The sequence below is a fragment of the Ambystoma mexicanum genome, chromosome 6p (assembly GCF_040938575.1).
Source record: "Ambystoma mexicanum isolate Mex_15411 chromosome 6p, UKY_AmexF1_1, whole genome shotgun sequence".
Classification (NCBI taxonomy): domain Eukaryota; kingdom Metazoa; phylum Chordata; class Amphibia; order Caudata; family Ambystomatidae; genus Ambystoma; species Ambystoma mexicanum.
Genome location: NC_090935.1, coordinates 1,490,639,603 through 1,490,655,365, shown reverse-complemented (window position 1 = coordinate 1,490,655,365; position 15,763 = coordinate 1,490,639,603). Strand labels below are relative to the sequence as shown.

Here is a 15,763-nt window from a genome sequence, read left to right as displayed (position 1 = left end):
CCTTATAATATGGTTTCTACATTTTCCATAGTATGCTACATTATCTATAAGTTAGTCACACTTGGTTCTGCCAGGTTCCATATATATTCCCACAGTTCCCTAGGGTTATTCACAATAAGCATCTGCAAGGTTTCTCAGGATCTCTTGCGCCTTGAGGTTCTGCATTGCTGCATTTGGCTAATGACAAAAAATAAAAGCAGTGACAGTATGTATATGTAGCTGTCCTCTAGCTATAGAACTGTGCGCTCATGTTCTTCGTGTATTCGAGTGTGTGTTTGTGTGGTGCAGTGCGTGCCTGCACGTGTGCTTCATGTCTAACACTGCTGTGTCGTGGTATCACTAATGATGTCAGAATCATGGCTTCTTGGTGCTTTGTCCAGGCTGTCCAAATAGGTGTCTCTGTTCATGATCACAGACTCTTCTCCAACATACGGAAAGATTTGCATTGTATTTGGTCTGTACTGCTGCCTGAGCGGGAACCTCTCAGTGTACTTGTCAATCATTGGGTTCGTCCAAAATAAGATGAGTGGCTGCAAGCATTTCTGGCCTTTCGTCTCATCATGAATTTCATGGGGTGGAGGGAAGGCCTTGGTACCCTGATTCCCTCTTCAGTCCCCCCTCTGGTCGATCTGTTGACCACATTCTTATATGTTAAACCTTTAGCTCTTGGCTGCCATATCTTCGTAATTCATCTGAGGTGTCCGTAATAATTTACATGATCGTCGAAAGTCCATTCCATATAACTGCATACTCCTTCGGGGTTGCACCACACCCACTTCCCTTCATAGTACTTTGCATCGAAGGGGTTGTCCAACTTCATTGCCCCAAGTGGGAACAATTTGCAGGTGTCTAGTCTCTCTCTCAGCTTGTTTCTTTCTGCCACTATTTGGTCTCTTGCTCCTCCACTGTTCACATCCATCAAAACCTTCATTCCAATAGTTTCTTCTGCTCTCATCCAGCACTGGGTGAGGAAAACCTTCACCCCACACATTGACACTCCTCCCAATATTAGCCCTCCCAGTATAACCTTTAGTCCATCTGGTGGCCATGACGGCATCCATGACCATATGTATGCTATCCAGCTCTGGTCTTTTCCAGTCCCCTCCGCTTCTTTCTCCATTTTGGCATGCATCTCTTATCGCTATGTTACCTCCTATGCCAGTGTCCTGTTATCTTTGTTGTTAACAGGTTTGAATGTGCAACAGGACCTACCAATTTTTGCGCAAACTCCTCCTTCCATTGCTGTGAGCAGATCCAGAACATACCTTTTCTGGACCGCCACCAACCTTACTGCTCTGAGCTCTTCTTTTATTGTGTTGAACCCATTCACCATGGAGTTTATCGTTACGATCAGCTCCCAGCGAGTAATCTGTAGCCATTTCGCATTTGTGTATGTCTGTACCGATTATATTACTGTTGCGAAGAACATTTGCATCCTGCTGAACAATCTGTGTTCTGCTGGCACTTTGTCTAGTGCTGTTTCTGATGCTTCTGAGAGGTAATTAACTCCTCCCTTTACTTTGCTCAGTTCATCAGGCTTCTCATTTTTGCTTATTTTTTCCTCTTCCACAGATCTCTTCTTCCCTTTGTTTATATCCATCTTCGGGAACTCATCCAGTTTCCCTTCCTTGTGTGGCACAACCAAATACAGCATATTGATGTGTACCAAAGAGCAAACCCCTCCCCAGTTAGGTGGCAGCTTCTTGTAGTGCCTTTGATCCGCACCCCCAGTAATGATCCATCAGTACTGCTGTGCCTGTCGTCATGCTTTGCTATGCTCCTGCAGCCTACATTTCTGCCCACTTTCACTTTGCTGTTATTCTGGTGACAGAGTGCTGGTGCTTTCAGGGGTATTATAGCCATTGGTCCAGGTTCATTCTCCACCCACATGATCAATTTTGCACTTGTGCCCCATTCCTTCAAGCTATTGTCATTCTCTTCCTGTACCTTTTTCACCAATGATTGTGCTAAGGTGACCGCCTTGCTCCCCACCACTCCATCCTTCCATCCATCCTTCGTGTAAATTTGACCATACACCAGTATCTGTGGTTGTTCCCAGCACCCAGGTCCTCCTCCTATCTACTTCACTCTTGTCCATGGGCATGGCAGTTCCTTCAATGTTACTGTCTTTGTCTCTCCTTTCTCAGGCCCTTCAGGTATGTATTATATAGGTTCATCTAACTCCCAGTAATTGTTCATGTCTTGTGTCTTTACGTAATTGTCTTTGTACGGGAATGTTGCTCGGGACATCCATCTCAATGTGGCTGTCTTCCCTTGAAATCTCCCTCGAGTTGTTACCATTGACAGGTACATCAGACGTTGAGCTCTTGCTGCTGGTATTTCAGTTGCTATGAACGTTTTGGAGGTACTCATGGCATAGGGGATTAATGAGCAGACATAACAGCTCTCCCCGATGGTTTCCTTACCTACTTTTTTCATGTGTTTGTACCACATGTTATTAGACATTTGAGCAGTGTCAGTGAGATGCATGTTTACCCCCTTCATGTCTGTGTCAACACTGCGCTTACCTCTCCTTACTGTGTCTGCAGTGCTCTCCTGTCCACCTGACATGGTCTTTCCACCTGCTTGGGTCAGGGAAATGTTAGTAGAGAATACAGTGGCAGCACTAGCAACAAATTAAATTCTCCAAAATATAAAGGCCACAAATCCAAACCACATTCTTTATTATCTCACTCATCTTTACCTGTGCTGCTTGATCCTTGTGCAGCCTGAAGATATAGTTGCCCACCTGAAATGTGTGAAGAAATGTGTTATTGGGTTACTATTTTAAGTAACTCTGTAGGCCCTGCATACTATGTAGTAATTTATAGCAAAGATAAACACTTCTTCTCACACTGCCCTTACTGCTGGGTCTCTCACGGTGGCGAGAATTGGAGGATCACTGTGTTCGAGTTGAGGGAAGGCTTGGGCCAATTATTCCACAAAGGCAAGGTAGTATACTCTGGGTGACCATGCTCGGAACCTACTGGGTCTTCTCACAGTGTGGACAAATTGGTTCAAAAAAGTGTCAGGGTGGTAGTCAGCGGGTAACATGAACAATCATCAATTATTGCATCGGCTTTCTCTTCGAATGTATGTAGAGAATAAAATAACAACAGTGTATCCTCACTCTAATTCAATCAAGAATTCAGTACCTAATTCTGCTGCCTGTGAGCGAGTAGCCATTGGATGCCCTCCACTCTGCAGTGTAAGTTGAACGTTGTTTGTTTGCTCTTCTTGCTGCTGATCATTGGCCCTGTTGAACTCGTTGCCAGGTGAGGCTGCTGATTTGTAGCGCTTGATATTGGATATGTGGTTCCAGACCGACTTCCCCTCGAGCCTGACAGCACGGTCAGCTACCTTCTTGATGGTGTGGGAACCAATAAACTTTGGTGCGTTCCACCTTCTGATAAAGTTGCGTAACAGGACCAGATCTCCAACTTTAACCTGTCTCTTAATTTCAAAGTCTTTTGGTGCGCTGTCGCAGTTACTCTCTCTGCTGCTTTCTGGGCCTCCCCGGTGTCGTTGTATCTGGCGAGAAATAAAAGAGGCACTAGCAATCAAGGAAGTAATGTATCCATACATTTCCTGATCTAACACATCTGCACTACTCTCACAGTCTTTCAGTGCTCTAGTGGGAGGAGCCAGTGGAATTTGCATGCACCGTCCTGTTACCACCTCATGGGGCGTTAAATGGTGGTCAGACCCAGGTTTATAGTGCAATGCGAATAATGCAAGAGGTAAGCAGTGCAGCCAACTTTTCCTTGTGCTCTGTTGTGTTTTAGCTATCATTCAGGTGTTCACACATCCCGTTTGCTTGCAGGTGGTACACACAAGAGAACTTCTCTTGAATGCCCAGCAACGGGGTGATGTGCTTGAACATCTCATTTGCGAAGTGAGAGCCTTTGTCAGACCGCAGGACCTCACACACGCCCCATCATGGAAATACCTCTCTGACCAAAAATCTAGCCGCTCTGAGGGCATCAGGATGTGAACAGGGACCTGCCTCAATCCACCTAGTTAATGGGCACACTTGGATCATGTCAAAGTAGTCAAAATGTAAATGCTGGAATGGGCTTACTGGGCGAGGTATGACTCCTCTCACTACTCCCAATGTATGTCTCCTGCTGTATATTCCTTGCAGGTCAGACAATTACTTACAAATTCAGCCACGTGTTCCACCAAATTAGGACAGAACGATGTTTCTCCAATGCAGGCAGCAATTACCTCTTTTCCTGTGTGTGTTGGATAGTGCAACTGTGTCAGTGTGGTGTTCAGTAGTGCTAGTGGCATGATCACTTTACCTCTGTCATTCTGCCTCCATAAGCCATCTGTTGGAGATACTGTACATCCCCTTTGGATCCACAATTCCTTCTCTTCCCTGGGTTCAGCTCCCTGCCACTCAATAACTTGTGTTTCTGGCAATGTGTTGTACCCTTCCTTCAGTATCATGTTCCTGGCATAATCTCAAGCATTTGATGCTGTCTCCATTTCCAATAGCTTCCCAAAATATGCTATGCATTTTGCTTCTGAGTCTGCTGCTTCATTTCCCCTTGAGATAGGATCCAACCCTCGTGTGTGAGCCTGGCACTTCAATATTACTATCTGCATAGGTTACTGAATAACGTCAATCAATCTGCCCAACAGACGTGCGTGTTGTACTGGTGTACCATCTGCCCTCATGCACCCTCACCTAGCCCATCGTGCCAACCTTGAGCACATCACATAGGCGGAGTTACAGTACACTGTCACTAACAGTGCTGTGCGCCAATGCTAGTACTAAGGCCACTAACTCTGCTGCTTGTGCTGAATAATGAGATGGCAATCATGCACTGGCTACTACCTCACTCGTTCCATCCTCTCTCAGCCTCACCACTGCAGTCCCTGTATGCCTGACCCCATCTGACTGGTCAATTGTCGACAACCCGTCAATGTACAGTAAGTGTCCCCCCCTCAAGTGCGTCCTCATGTACTTTCCGAGTGTCACTGAATTCCTATATGTTTTCTGCGCAGTTGTGTGCATAGTCCCCTTCTTGTAGGACGTCTGCTAGGAAAATCGTGGGGTTAACCACCCTACACCTCACTATCTTCAGTGATGCGTTTGATAGTATCACCTCGTACCACAATGCTCTTTGTATCGTCAGTGTGCTCTTTGGCTTCTGCAGTATCGTAAAAAGGGTGTGCTCCACATAAAGCATGGTAGTGCACACGTTGGTAATTGCTGCCGATTTCTCCACCACGAAAGCGGCAGCTGCCAAAGCTTGTTCACACTGATAATGTCCTTTCATTGCTGGGTCAAGCTTTCGACTTTAGTAGGCTATGGGTATGTTCCCCAAGCTTGTCTTCTGTGTCAGTGCTGCTTTCATCATCACACCATCAGTGTGTGAGAACAGAAAAAAATCCTTTTTGTAGTCTGCGATCCCTAACAGTGGAGCTGTGCATATTTCTTCCTTCAGCTTTTCAAATGCCTCAGTCACCTGTGTCGTCCATGTCAGTGTCTTGTGTCCCTTCTGCTTCCCCATCTGTCTTCCTTTCTAGTTTTAGGAGTATCTGTCCCCCTGTCCATTCGCCCGTTTCTATTCCTCCTAGCCCCTCCTTTTCCCCTTGTACACTTTGCTGTTCATTCCCTTCTCAGCGATCGGCTGTCCTGCGCCTCTCAGTCCCTCCTCCCGAGTATATGGTGGTTGTTTATATGCCAGATTGAATACCTCTCTGCTGCTCTTAATTCTGTTATGGGGTACATTCCTTGCTCATCGTCTCTGTCATCAGAAGCTACATCCTTGGGGGACGTGTGAGGGAGCAGAAGGCGGGGTCATAGACCCCGTTACCTCCTACTCGCTCAGCATCCACTGACACTTTGCTGCATCCCCCTTGCCACAATTAGAATATGGTAATCAAGCTTGTTAACTTTTTCCACTTACAGGCACCCTGTTTGTGTGTCAGTAGTGATTGCTGCACGTCTTTGATGAAACTTCTGCACGGTGGCCATGGTTTAGTTAACTTCCCTCTGTGCGTTTAGACCTTTCTATTCTGTATTTAAATATTTTTTCTCTGTTGGGTGGGAGTGTCTTGCACAGGTTCTGTAGAGGCGTGTCACCCCTGCACTTCCCCTGATACATTGTTTGTGGCTTTTGTCTTTTACCTGACCTCAAATCGAGATTTTCGACAATCCACTGTTGAGGGGAAAAGGCACACTCTAATGATAAATTTGTTCTTACTTTACTGCAAGGCTCTCTGGCTCCACAACTTATCAGGCGCGCTCTGTGCACCGCCCCTTTACAAATTCCTCATCACTGCCTCCTCAGGCACACCGACAATCTTGCGCATGCACCTTCAGTGCACTGCCATTGGTTCACCTCACCTGCCAATCTCGAATTTCCAATACTAGCTCCTCACCAACTCGTGCCCTATGTGCAAACCTATGGGTGATGTCATCAATTTACTAAACAATGTAGTGCTGAGAAATCAAATACTGTGCACCCACTGTTATAGCCTGTTACCCCCAAAATACACAAAATCCCCACAGCTGTTTTCCTGCCTCCAGGCAGATTATACCAATATTCTCTTGTGATCGAACTGTGCCTGCTGTGTTGCCTCACTCCAGGAAACTTAACCAGTTAACTCACCTTCTGCAATATAGGCCTGCTTCCTTGCTAAACTTTACAGGGATACCGTCATCTATGACCTGAGCTAAAACGCCCAACCCACAGGAAATACACTATTTACATAACTACTGTTGTCCATTGCGGTTTATTGCATATAAAACCAACAGGGATCGATACAAGAAAAGAGGTGGATTCCAGTACTTTTCGACGTCTCCTGGCCCGCAGGCCAGTTTTACTCCAAAGTTAAGTCAATACTCTGTCATCCCCTGGTACCTTCTCCAAAAACCTATCATTGTGAGGGATTGGCTATCGAGACCTCTATTACCTATATGGCATGCTATGCATGTCAGGTGGCTGGCCTGTCCCGTCCCAAATTTACTGTCTATTACATTGTTGCAGAGTAGTGGGCTTACCATTGATTCTTGTCTGTTGCTGTCCACCCCTGGAACAATAAACTATGATTGGTTAGGCCTTGGACTCGAACAGGTTCTCAGTTCGCTGTGTACCTTTTCAAGGTAATGTGAACGATTATGTGTCTGTATTGTAGCTTGTGTACAACACCTTACCTTATGACAATATTTTACTAACGGCAGCAACACTTGTTTTAATCTGCATCTGGTTGATGAGACTGGCTTCTTTTTCCCACCATGAAAGACTGTCCATTGTTTCATTTGCCTGTACCACGTGTTTAGAGACCACAAAACCGAGCTCTGCAGCTCCTAATTATGAGGTTTCATTCAGTTTCTCTGCAGCTGGTTCCCTTGTCGTCTGGGGATTGGAATGTGTCTCCATATACCTTGACCTTGGCTGTCGGCCCCGTTTCAAGCATGTTTCTCCCCGTGCAGCCAGAAACGACTTTGTTCGTCTCTTGCTCAGTGGCTTTGAGGCCGGCTGTAATGTTCCTAAACATTACATTGCAGTTTCTACATTGATATGTTATGTTATTTTTTTTTTTTTATAGATTTCTATAGCGCCAAAGCCCAAAAGGCATACAGGCGCAATCACATAAAGCATAAGGCACAAAACCAGCTTATTTCATGTGATGTCACTTGAACAGTCTAGTCTTTAGCAGTTTCCTGAATGTTAGGTGGTTTTCTTCCATTCTAAGAATTTCAGGCAGAGCTGTGCTGCCAACGCTGGGAATGCACAACCGTTTCCCTGGGCTCTTTTTATATGGTTGACTTCCAAGCAGCAGGCCTTGGCAGATCAAAGGTTCCTTTTATGGCGGTACATGTTCATCCTTTGTTTATGGTACTGCAGCGCATCTCCGAAGACACATCTATGACAGACTGTCAACTACTTAAACTGAATCCTCACAGAAACAGGCAACCAATGCAGATCCCTCTGGGCCTCAGAGGTAGGTTCAATGTGACTCATATGGTGCACAATGCATACTGCAGCATTCTGCATTTTTTGCAGCTACTGGACATCTTCTTTATTTGCCCCACCAAGAAGTGCATTACAAGAGTTCACTCGTAGGAGTATCACTGCCCTTGCTAATTTAGCACGATTGTATTTTGAGACCATAGGGGCAACTTGTCTTAGTACTTTGAGATGATAGTTAGTGCTCTTTACTATCGCTTCAACATGAGCACCACTCTTTAAACTGGCCTCCATGTAAGTGCCCAGAGTTTTCACTTTCAAAGTAATGGCTATCTGACTACCATTGATCATAAACTCTTGAAGGCCTGGTTCAAAGTATCTCTGGCATGCTGAGACCCATATATCATGAGCTCAGTCTTGGCTGCATTTAAGCATAGCCAGTTATTTGACATACAGCCCTTTATGATCTGATAGACAAGATCCAGCTTTTCCTGATCCACTTCATAATTCCTGTTAATCTCCAGCGACAGCTGAAAATCATCTGCATAGTTGGAGAAAAATAGACACAGATTTTCAATTCCATACACATTAGGATAATATATATATTAAACAAAAGGGGGAGGCATGCCCCCTGAGGGACTCCAGAAATGATGATTTCTATTTCAGAAGCATTTTCACCCAAGTAGACTCTAGATCTTCGGTCCTCTAAAAATGATTTTAACCATTGGACCACCTCCTCTGAAAGGCACCCCACAGTGGCCAGCCTGGCTAACAAAATCTTATGATCAATGAATCGAAATCCGCCGATAAATCTAACAGGACCAGCAGCCCCGATCTACTCTTCTCCATCATGGATAGCATATGGGTCTGCAAATTCCATAAGGTGCTCTCTGTATCGTGAAAACTATGAAAACCAGATTGCTTTTTATGCAATATGCCAGCTTCTGAAATATGAGATTGTAGTTGTATGATAGCAACTTTGGCAGTCAATATCAGAAAGAACAGAGTATTTGTGATAGGTCAAAGGTTAGCAGCATCATTAGGGTCCAAACCCACATTTTTTATAAGTGGGGTTACCGCCACATCTTTAATAGATTGCGGGATGCCACCTGTACGGAACAAAGCATTGACAAACCTACATAAGAAAGGCACACAAATGTACTTATGTTCTAGGATTGTCTTAGAAGGAGGTCTCCTGGGCAATTAGTGCAGTGCATAGCTTTAAGAATGTTATGAATTTCTACACTGAACATTTTAGAGAACCCAAAACCCACGGGGGATGCTCCCTGGCTCTGGGGTCCCACATTTGCCTTTGTACTACCCCCCTCCTTATTTCCTCATTTGCTGCCTAAATTGTCAACTATTAAAGGTGGCTCCTGCTTGGCCAACTCTTCCCTGATCTTTGTTTGGGCATGCTGCAGTTTATCAGAGAAGGCTTTTTGAACGTGCATGCAATTGTCCTTAGTAGGTTTGATGGTGGGATTTAGGACTCCGGGTTTTTCCCAGGATTTAAGGAGTTTAAAGAGTTCTTTAGTTTTATTTTTGGCCTGATTTATCAGATTGTTATAAAAGCTGCATTTTGCTTCAATGACCTTGGACTTGGATTCTTTTTCCTTAGGTTTCCTTGCTGCCAGATTACTCAGAGTTTTATCTTTCAACCAAGCATGTTCCATCTGCCTCTTACTGGCTTTTAATTTCGCTAGGGCGGTAGAGAACCATTTCTGATGGTTAGGGGTGTCGCTGACATTTCTAGCTTTCAATGGGGCAAAACTGTCAAGCATAATTGTTATATCCTCATTATAGGTAGTAATAAGGACATCAGGACCATCAGAATGCTCTGTTTTGTTAATCAGGGCATTCATACAGTCTGATAATGCAACCGCTGTGATGGCCTTATCATTTCTATTTAGGACCTTGCGCAAGGGTTCATGCTGTTTTTGTAAAGGCAACAGAAGCTGTACTTGGCATAAAATGGAAAAATGACCTGACCATATGGAAGGTGTTGTTATAAAATCTGTAAGAAGAATGTTATCACTCCCCACCCAGTCAAGGGTGTGCCCTTTCATATGTGTCGGGCCCGAATTGTGAATGATTATCTTATTATTTTTAAGACATTTCTCGAGCTCTAAGGCGTTTTTATCTTTTAGTGTCCCTTCCAAAGATTCAAGTCTCCAACAGTACCACTGCTGAGTTTGCTGTTTGCATGGGGGTTATGACATTTATCTGATCCTCATTGAACCTAGAAGATTCACTAGGGGGTCTATAAAGCAATACTAAGTTATTACTATGATTACAATTTTAGATAAGTTTAATGTGCAGTATGTCGCAACCTTCACATTCGATTTTGACTTTGTATACAACAAGCTCTTTTTAACTTATCACAGCAACTCCCCCTCCCAGTCCCTCCTCTCGATGTTTCCCGAGGAAAACATACCCATGCGGGGTCAATTGTGGGGCTGTGGACATCCGAGAGCCATGTTTCTGTGATACAGATAATATCCACCCTGTGCTCAAAGATGAAGTTATGCACATCTATCATATGCTTAACAAGAGATCTGGTGTTCAACGAAGCCAGAGTGGATTTGGTTACTAAAGGCAATTTTGTAGTAATTTGTTAGTTTCCATGACGTTCTGCCTTATAGTAGGACTAGACTGACATAATGCACCCAGATTGATTTGCATGGGGGTTGGAAGATTGTGGCAGACCATGCTTTATTGTACGTGTTCAGCATAAGTACTGAGTGGAGCAGTACTAGATAAAGTAGTATCAACTTTTGAACCTCTCTCCCCTGAGGTGAGTAAGCCTGTTTCCCCAACAGACTGAAACTCCTTCTTACAACTCTCAGGCATATCACCAAAAACACATTTTCCGTCTTTCACAATCTTAGAATGAGTGTGGTACATGCTGTGGTTCTTACAGCAGCAGGGGGTATATTTTCAGTACCTGCTACTTGTGTTCCATTAGTGCCAGAGATACGTCGTAGGATTTACTTCTGGCAATAGCAATTTCCTCAAGCACTTCAGTGATCCCCATGGTGCAGTAAGGAAGCAGAGCAACAACCCACAGCCACACGTCCAAGCACAGCGTGACACAGACCGGCCCGCTGGGTTTCTAGTGATGAGCGCGCTCTGGACTACAAGAATTATGGGTATAGTAGTTCAGAGGCAGCAGTAAAGCATGCGTGCAGAGTCTAAACTCTGTTTTATATCGCACAAAATACAATCTGTGAAACAAGATGACTTGTTTGCTGAAAGCCCCAATACAAGTGCAATAAACAGATTTCAGAAACGGATCGAAACAAGCTAAAAACCATTAATAAAGTATTAAAAAGTATCTAAAACAACGAGGAGACTACCAGCAACAAATATATGAATCAATTGTCTGTGTTATTCAACATTCCCTATAGGTTAGTCACACTTGGTTCTGCCAAGTTCCATTTATATACCTGCAGTTCCATAGGGTTATTCTCGTTAAGCATCTGCAAGCCTGCTCAGGATCTCTTGTGCCTTGTGCTTCTGCGTTACTGCATTTGGCTCATGACAAAATAATAAAATCAATGACAGTATGTATATGTATCTTTCCTCTAACTATAGAACTGTGCGCTCATGTTCTTCATTTATTCGAGTGTGTGTTTGTGTGGTGCAGTGCAGAGTGCACGTGTGCTTCCTGTCTAGCGCTGCTATGTCGTGGTTTCACTAATGACATCAGTAACATGGCTTCTTGTTGCTTAGTCCAGGCTGTTCATATTGGTGTCTCTATTCACGATCATGGGTTCTTCTCCCACATATGGAAACATTTGTATTGATCTGTATGGCTGGCTGAGAGGCTACCTCCCTGTGTATTTGTCAATCATTGGTGCATTTGAGATTTTTCCAAAATATGATGGGTGGCTGAGGGCATTTCTGGTTTTTTTGTCTTGTCATGAACTTACTTGGGCAGAGGGGTGGTCTTTGGATCCCGGCTCCATGTTCAATGCGGCACCAGGAGAACCTCTGACGCTTCTCAATGCGCCCTTCGGAGAAGCTGTCAGTGCATTTCCCTGATTATTTCTAGGGTGAATGCGTGGTTTTGCACCAAACTCACTCCTCGATCCACTGCTTCTATGGACTGTCTCTGGACCCATTTTGGACATTTTGTCAAACAGTATTGTTAAACCTTGGCTTGGTTCTACGAGTTGGACTTGGCGGGATTCGAACCCGCAACCGACAGATCATGCATCGATTGCAGCAACAAGTGCTCAACCGGCTGAGCTATCTTATTGGCTAACATCCTTCAGAGGTTGGTTAAATGAGTATCGACTAAGGTATAATGATCACAGTACCTAAATGTATGACAAACCATTGATGAAGTGCTATATAAAGTTAAAATACCTATCTGGATTACCACAGGGACAGGATTTGCAGAGTTTCAATTTCAATTACCAATGTAACTTTCATTTTTTTGTTTTTGAACAGCGCTTGCACTTTCTTGTGAGTCAGGTTTTGGATGTTTTATTTGTAGTGTTGAAGATTTGAGAGGTTAGAACACCTGTGATCAGTGTAATGACAATTACTCACCCTTGAGCAAAGACTCTGCTGCCACTGACCATTTATAGTAATGTACCCCATTAACTGCAAGGTTGAATGGATGCAAACTAGACTGTGCATAGTCATCATTTTTACACACTGTTTTTATAATTAGACTGTAAATTAAATCAGAAGCGTAAAAATGATCTGCCTCTGCATGATTATGCACACAGCACCGGAACTCTGAAAAATACAATTGTTCAATACTGGTTTGCTTTCACTGGAAAAAAAGCATAACTTTCCATCTTATTAATTATACAACCCTAAAATTCTAGGAAAACATGCACAGTGCTTCTGAAGGTGAATGGGAAGAAACCATTCCATTTATCAGTGTGCAGTTTATTTTTGGAAAGGCTTCAGAGAAATACATTGGGCCTCATTACGAGTGTGGAGGTAGCCATGGTGCTATTAGCGCCATAGCTGCCTCCAAAATCGTGCCGGGGGGATGGGGGTCATTACGAACCGGGCGCTAAGGGATACCGGGCACCGGTAATGACACCGGTGCCGGTAATCCCTTTGTGCCCTATTCCGAGGTCCCTTTGCGGGTCCCTCCCTTAACGCCTGGTTTTAGCAGGCGTTAAGGGCGGGACCCGCAAAGGGATACCGGGGTCAATAATGGTACCATAATTTACGGTACCATTATTGCCGCCTTTCCCCTTCCCATTGAGCCCTATGGGGGCTCAAATTGGAATGGGGAATGGCATTTCAAATGGGGACTTACGGGTCCCGCAAAGGGCGGAATGGACCGGTAAGTCCCCATACCGCCAAGTCGGTGGCGGTACCGGTATTGGTGCTAGTCATGGCGCTAATAGTGCCATGACTAGCACCAACCTCGGAATCAGGGCCTGGGTCCGGGTTCCTTGAATGAGGAATTACTGGGTCATTCCAACCTTGGAGGACCCGGTAATTACTCATTCAATAAACCTATCCCCATTCCCATTTGAGTCCCCATAGGACTCAATGGGAATGGGGATGCAGCTAATAACGGGCCCGTTATTAGCTCCCTGGTCCCCTCGCGGGACCCGTAACGGACGTCTGGTCTGACCAGACGTTTTGAGCGGGTCCCGCAAGGGAACCTCGTAATAGGGCGAAATGGGTTTACCGAAACCGACACCATTACCGGTGCCAGTAAACCCATTCCGCCCACCTCGTAATGAGGCCCATTCTGTTTCAGAGGAGGCTTGCAATTACATCCATGTAGATAAAAATCACAAGAATCCTTCTGGGTTCTGTCAAGTAACCTGACCTTTGCACTGCCCTCTGCTCTAAACCTGTGTGTAAATGTACCCAGGAAAATAATAAAGCTGGCGTATTTACAAGATTTTCACGTGTAAAAAGGCCTAGTACACGCCTTATCTGGAGCCCTGCGTGTCCATATATATATATGGTCACCTATATAATGTCACCACAACCTTTTCCCAGCGACATTATATACGGCGACCATATATATATATATATAGGGATATTATTACCTGATACCGCCAAAATGTGTGCTGCTTCACGGTGGAAAACAACATGGAAAATGTTTCCTCGCACATGCAAGGCTGGTTCCAGTTGCAATGGTCTACAATAATTCCTTATATGTTCATTAAAATGCAGTGTGTATTAATACCTAACATGGAGCATCTTTGCTCTGCTATTGGGTTGTGGTGCCCCAAAGAAAATGAAAAGGCTGCAACAATTTATTTAGCAGAATCTTACTTTTGTTGTCAACTGTCGTGGTGTTGATTGAAGAAAAATCAATTACAATCAATGGTTGCACTGAATGTGTTAAAGTATTTGCCGTACGTGCTCATAACGTTCTTTTCGTTGATATTTATTTGTGCTGTGTAGTCACATGCAAAGAATGGCGAAGGCAAAGTCGCCATCGTTCGCCAGGAGCCTTCAGGAATACCGAAGACCTCTATCGCCAGGCGAACTCTCAAGGTCCATGTCAAGCGCTGGAGGATCACTGGTAAATAACCAACTTATTTCTCATTTTAGGAATATAGTTTTACAAAGATTCTTGTGCAAAAAAACAGCCCATGTATTTCAATACTGGAGAAAATTGCTTCTGAAATAATGCATAAAAGTCTAAATCTTTACAAATGTAACTAATTGATCGTAACCATTGTTATCACGTGCTAGCTGATTATTGATTGTACTGCAAGAGTTTTTCTTGTTAGGCTCATGACAAATGTTTACTACCGGTGCCTACATTAATTATTTTGGCTGCGCACAATTCTATTTTACATTACATGGGGCCTCATTACGGCCATGGCGCTCCCGTAATGAAGGGTGCCGGTACGGGACCTGCATCCTTCATTACGGGATGCCCTATTATGAGGTTCCCTTGCGGGACCCGGTAAGGATGCCTGGTTATTAACGGGCCAGTTATGGGGGCTCAAATGGGAATGGGGATGGGTTTTTCCAATGAGGACTTACCCGGTCCTCCATGGTTGGAATAGCCCAGTAAATCCTCATTGGAGGAACCCGGTACTGGAACCCGGTGTGGAGGCTGGCTACCTCCATACTCGTAATGAGGCCCATGGCAACCGGGTTTTACTATTTCCTCCACATAATGGTAGACAGGATCATTCATGCTGGGCAGCAGCGTAAAAGCCTTTGCGTAAGTCTTGGACACCGCTGATTCGTGTCACGGCTCATTTGAATGGCCGACAGGAGGGGAAGCCTCCCTTCTTCTCCTCCATGCAAATGCGCCTGCATTTGCGCTTGCATGCATTTTCATGGTGGCGCAAATAATGGGGATTCCTGTGGTTCCCGCCGACTTTATGTGCCAGCAAAAAGCAATCAGACCCCATAGGGATACATTGTAAACGCTGCTTGCCATGCGTACATGTCAGGAAGCGTTTACTTCTTTGGCACGTCGGTGTATAGATAGACTTGTGTGACTCCTTTTGCCCAGCACTCATGCACTCTGATGTGCAAGTGACCATGATTCGGTGGCTCGCACCCGCCTACGTGTATGTCTGCAGTAATGGGTCCCTGCCACCGAAATTATGTGGCTCAATAAAATGAGCCTCAGAGAGCTTTGCCAACCAATTTAGTTCTTAACCATTGAGTTTCTTTAAAAGATTCCCAACTTGATTGACAATTAAAGAACGTTGGACTTTTACAATCAATAATATGTTGTATTCTAACTCATATCAAGTGTCTCTGTGCAAACAGATGACGGAGAATAGGCACACTTAAAGCGAGTAGAGTAAGATGCAGAAGTGGTGCTCTGAAGCACTACTGCCAATAGCGTTTTGGCTGCCATATGTCAAGTA

The 15,763-nt window shown here is 44.5% G+C and overlaps 1 protein-coding gene across 1 annotated transcript in view; it reads left to right on the top strand.

The window, feature by feature from the left end:
* LOC138511076 (trichohyalin-like) overlaps nt 1-15,763 on the top strand; it is a 3,831,204-nt gene that overhangs the window by 1,370,267 nt on the left and 2,445,174 nt on the right. The window contains exon 12 of the mRNA XM_069626576.1: nt 14,328-14,448. Coding sequence (XP_069482677.1) covers nt 14,328-14,448 — 121 coding nt within the window. The remainder of the gene's footprint in view (nt 1-14,327; nt 14,449-15,763) is intronic.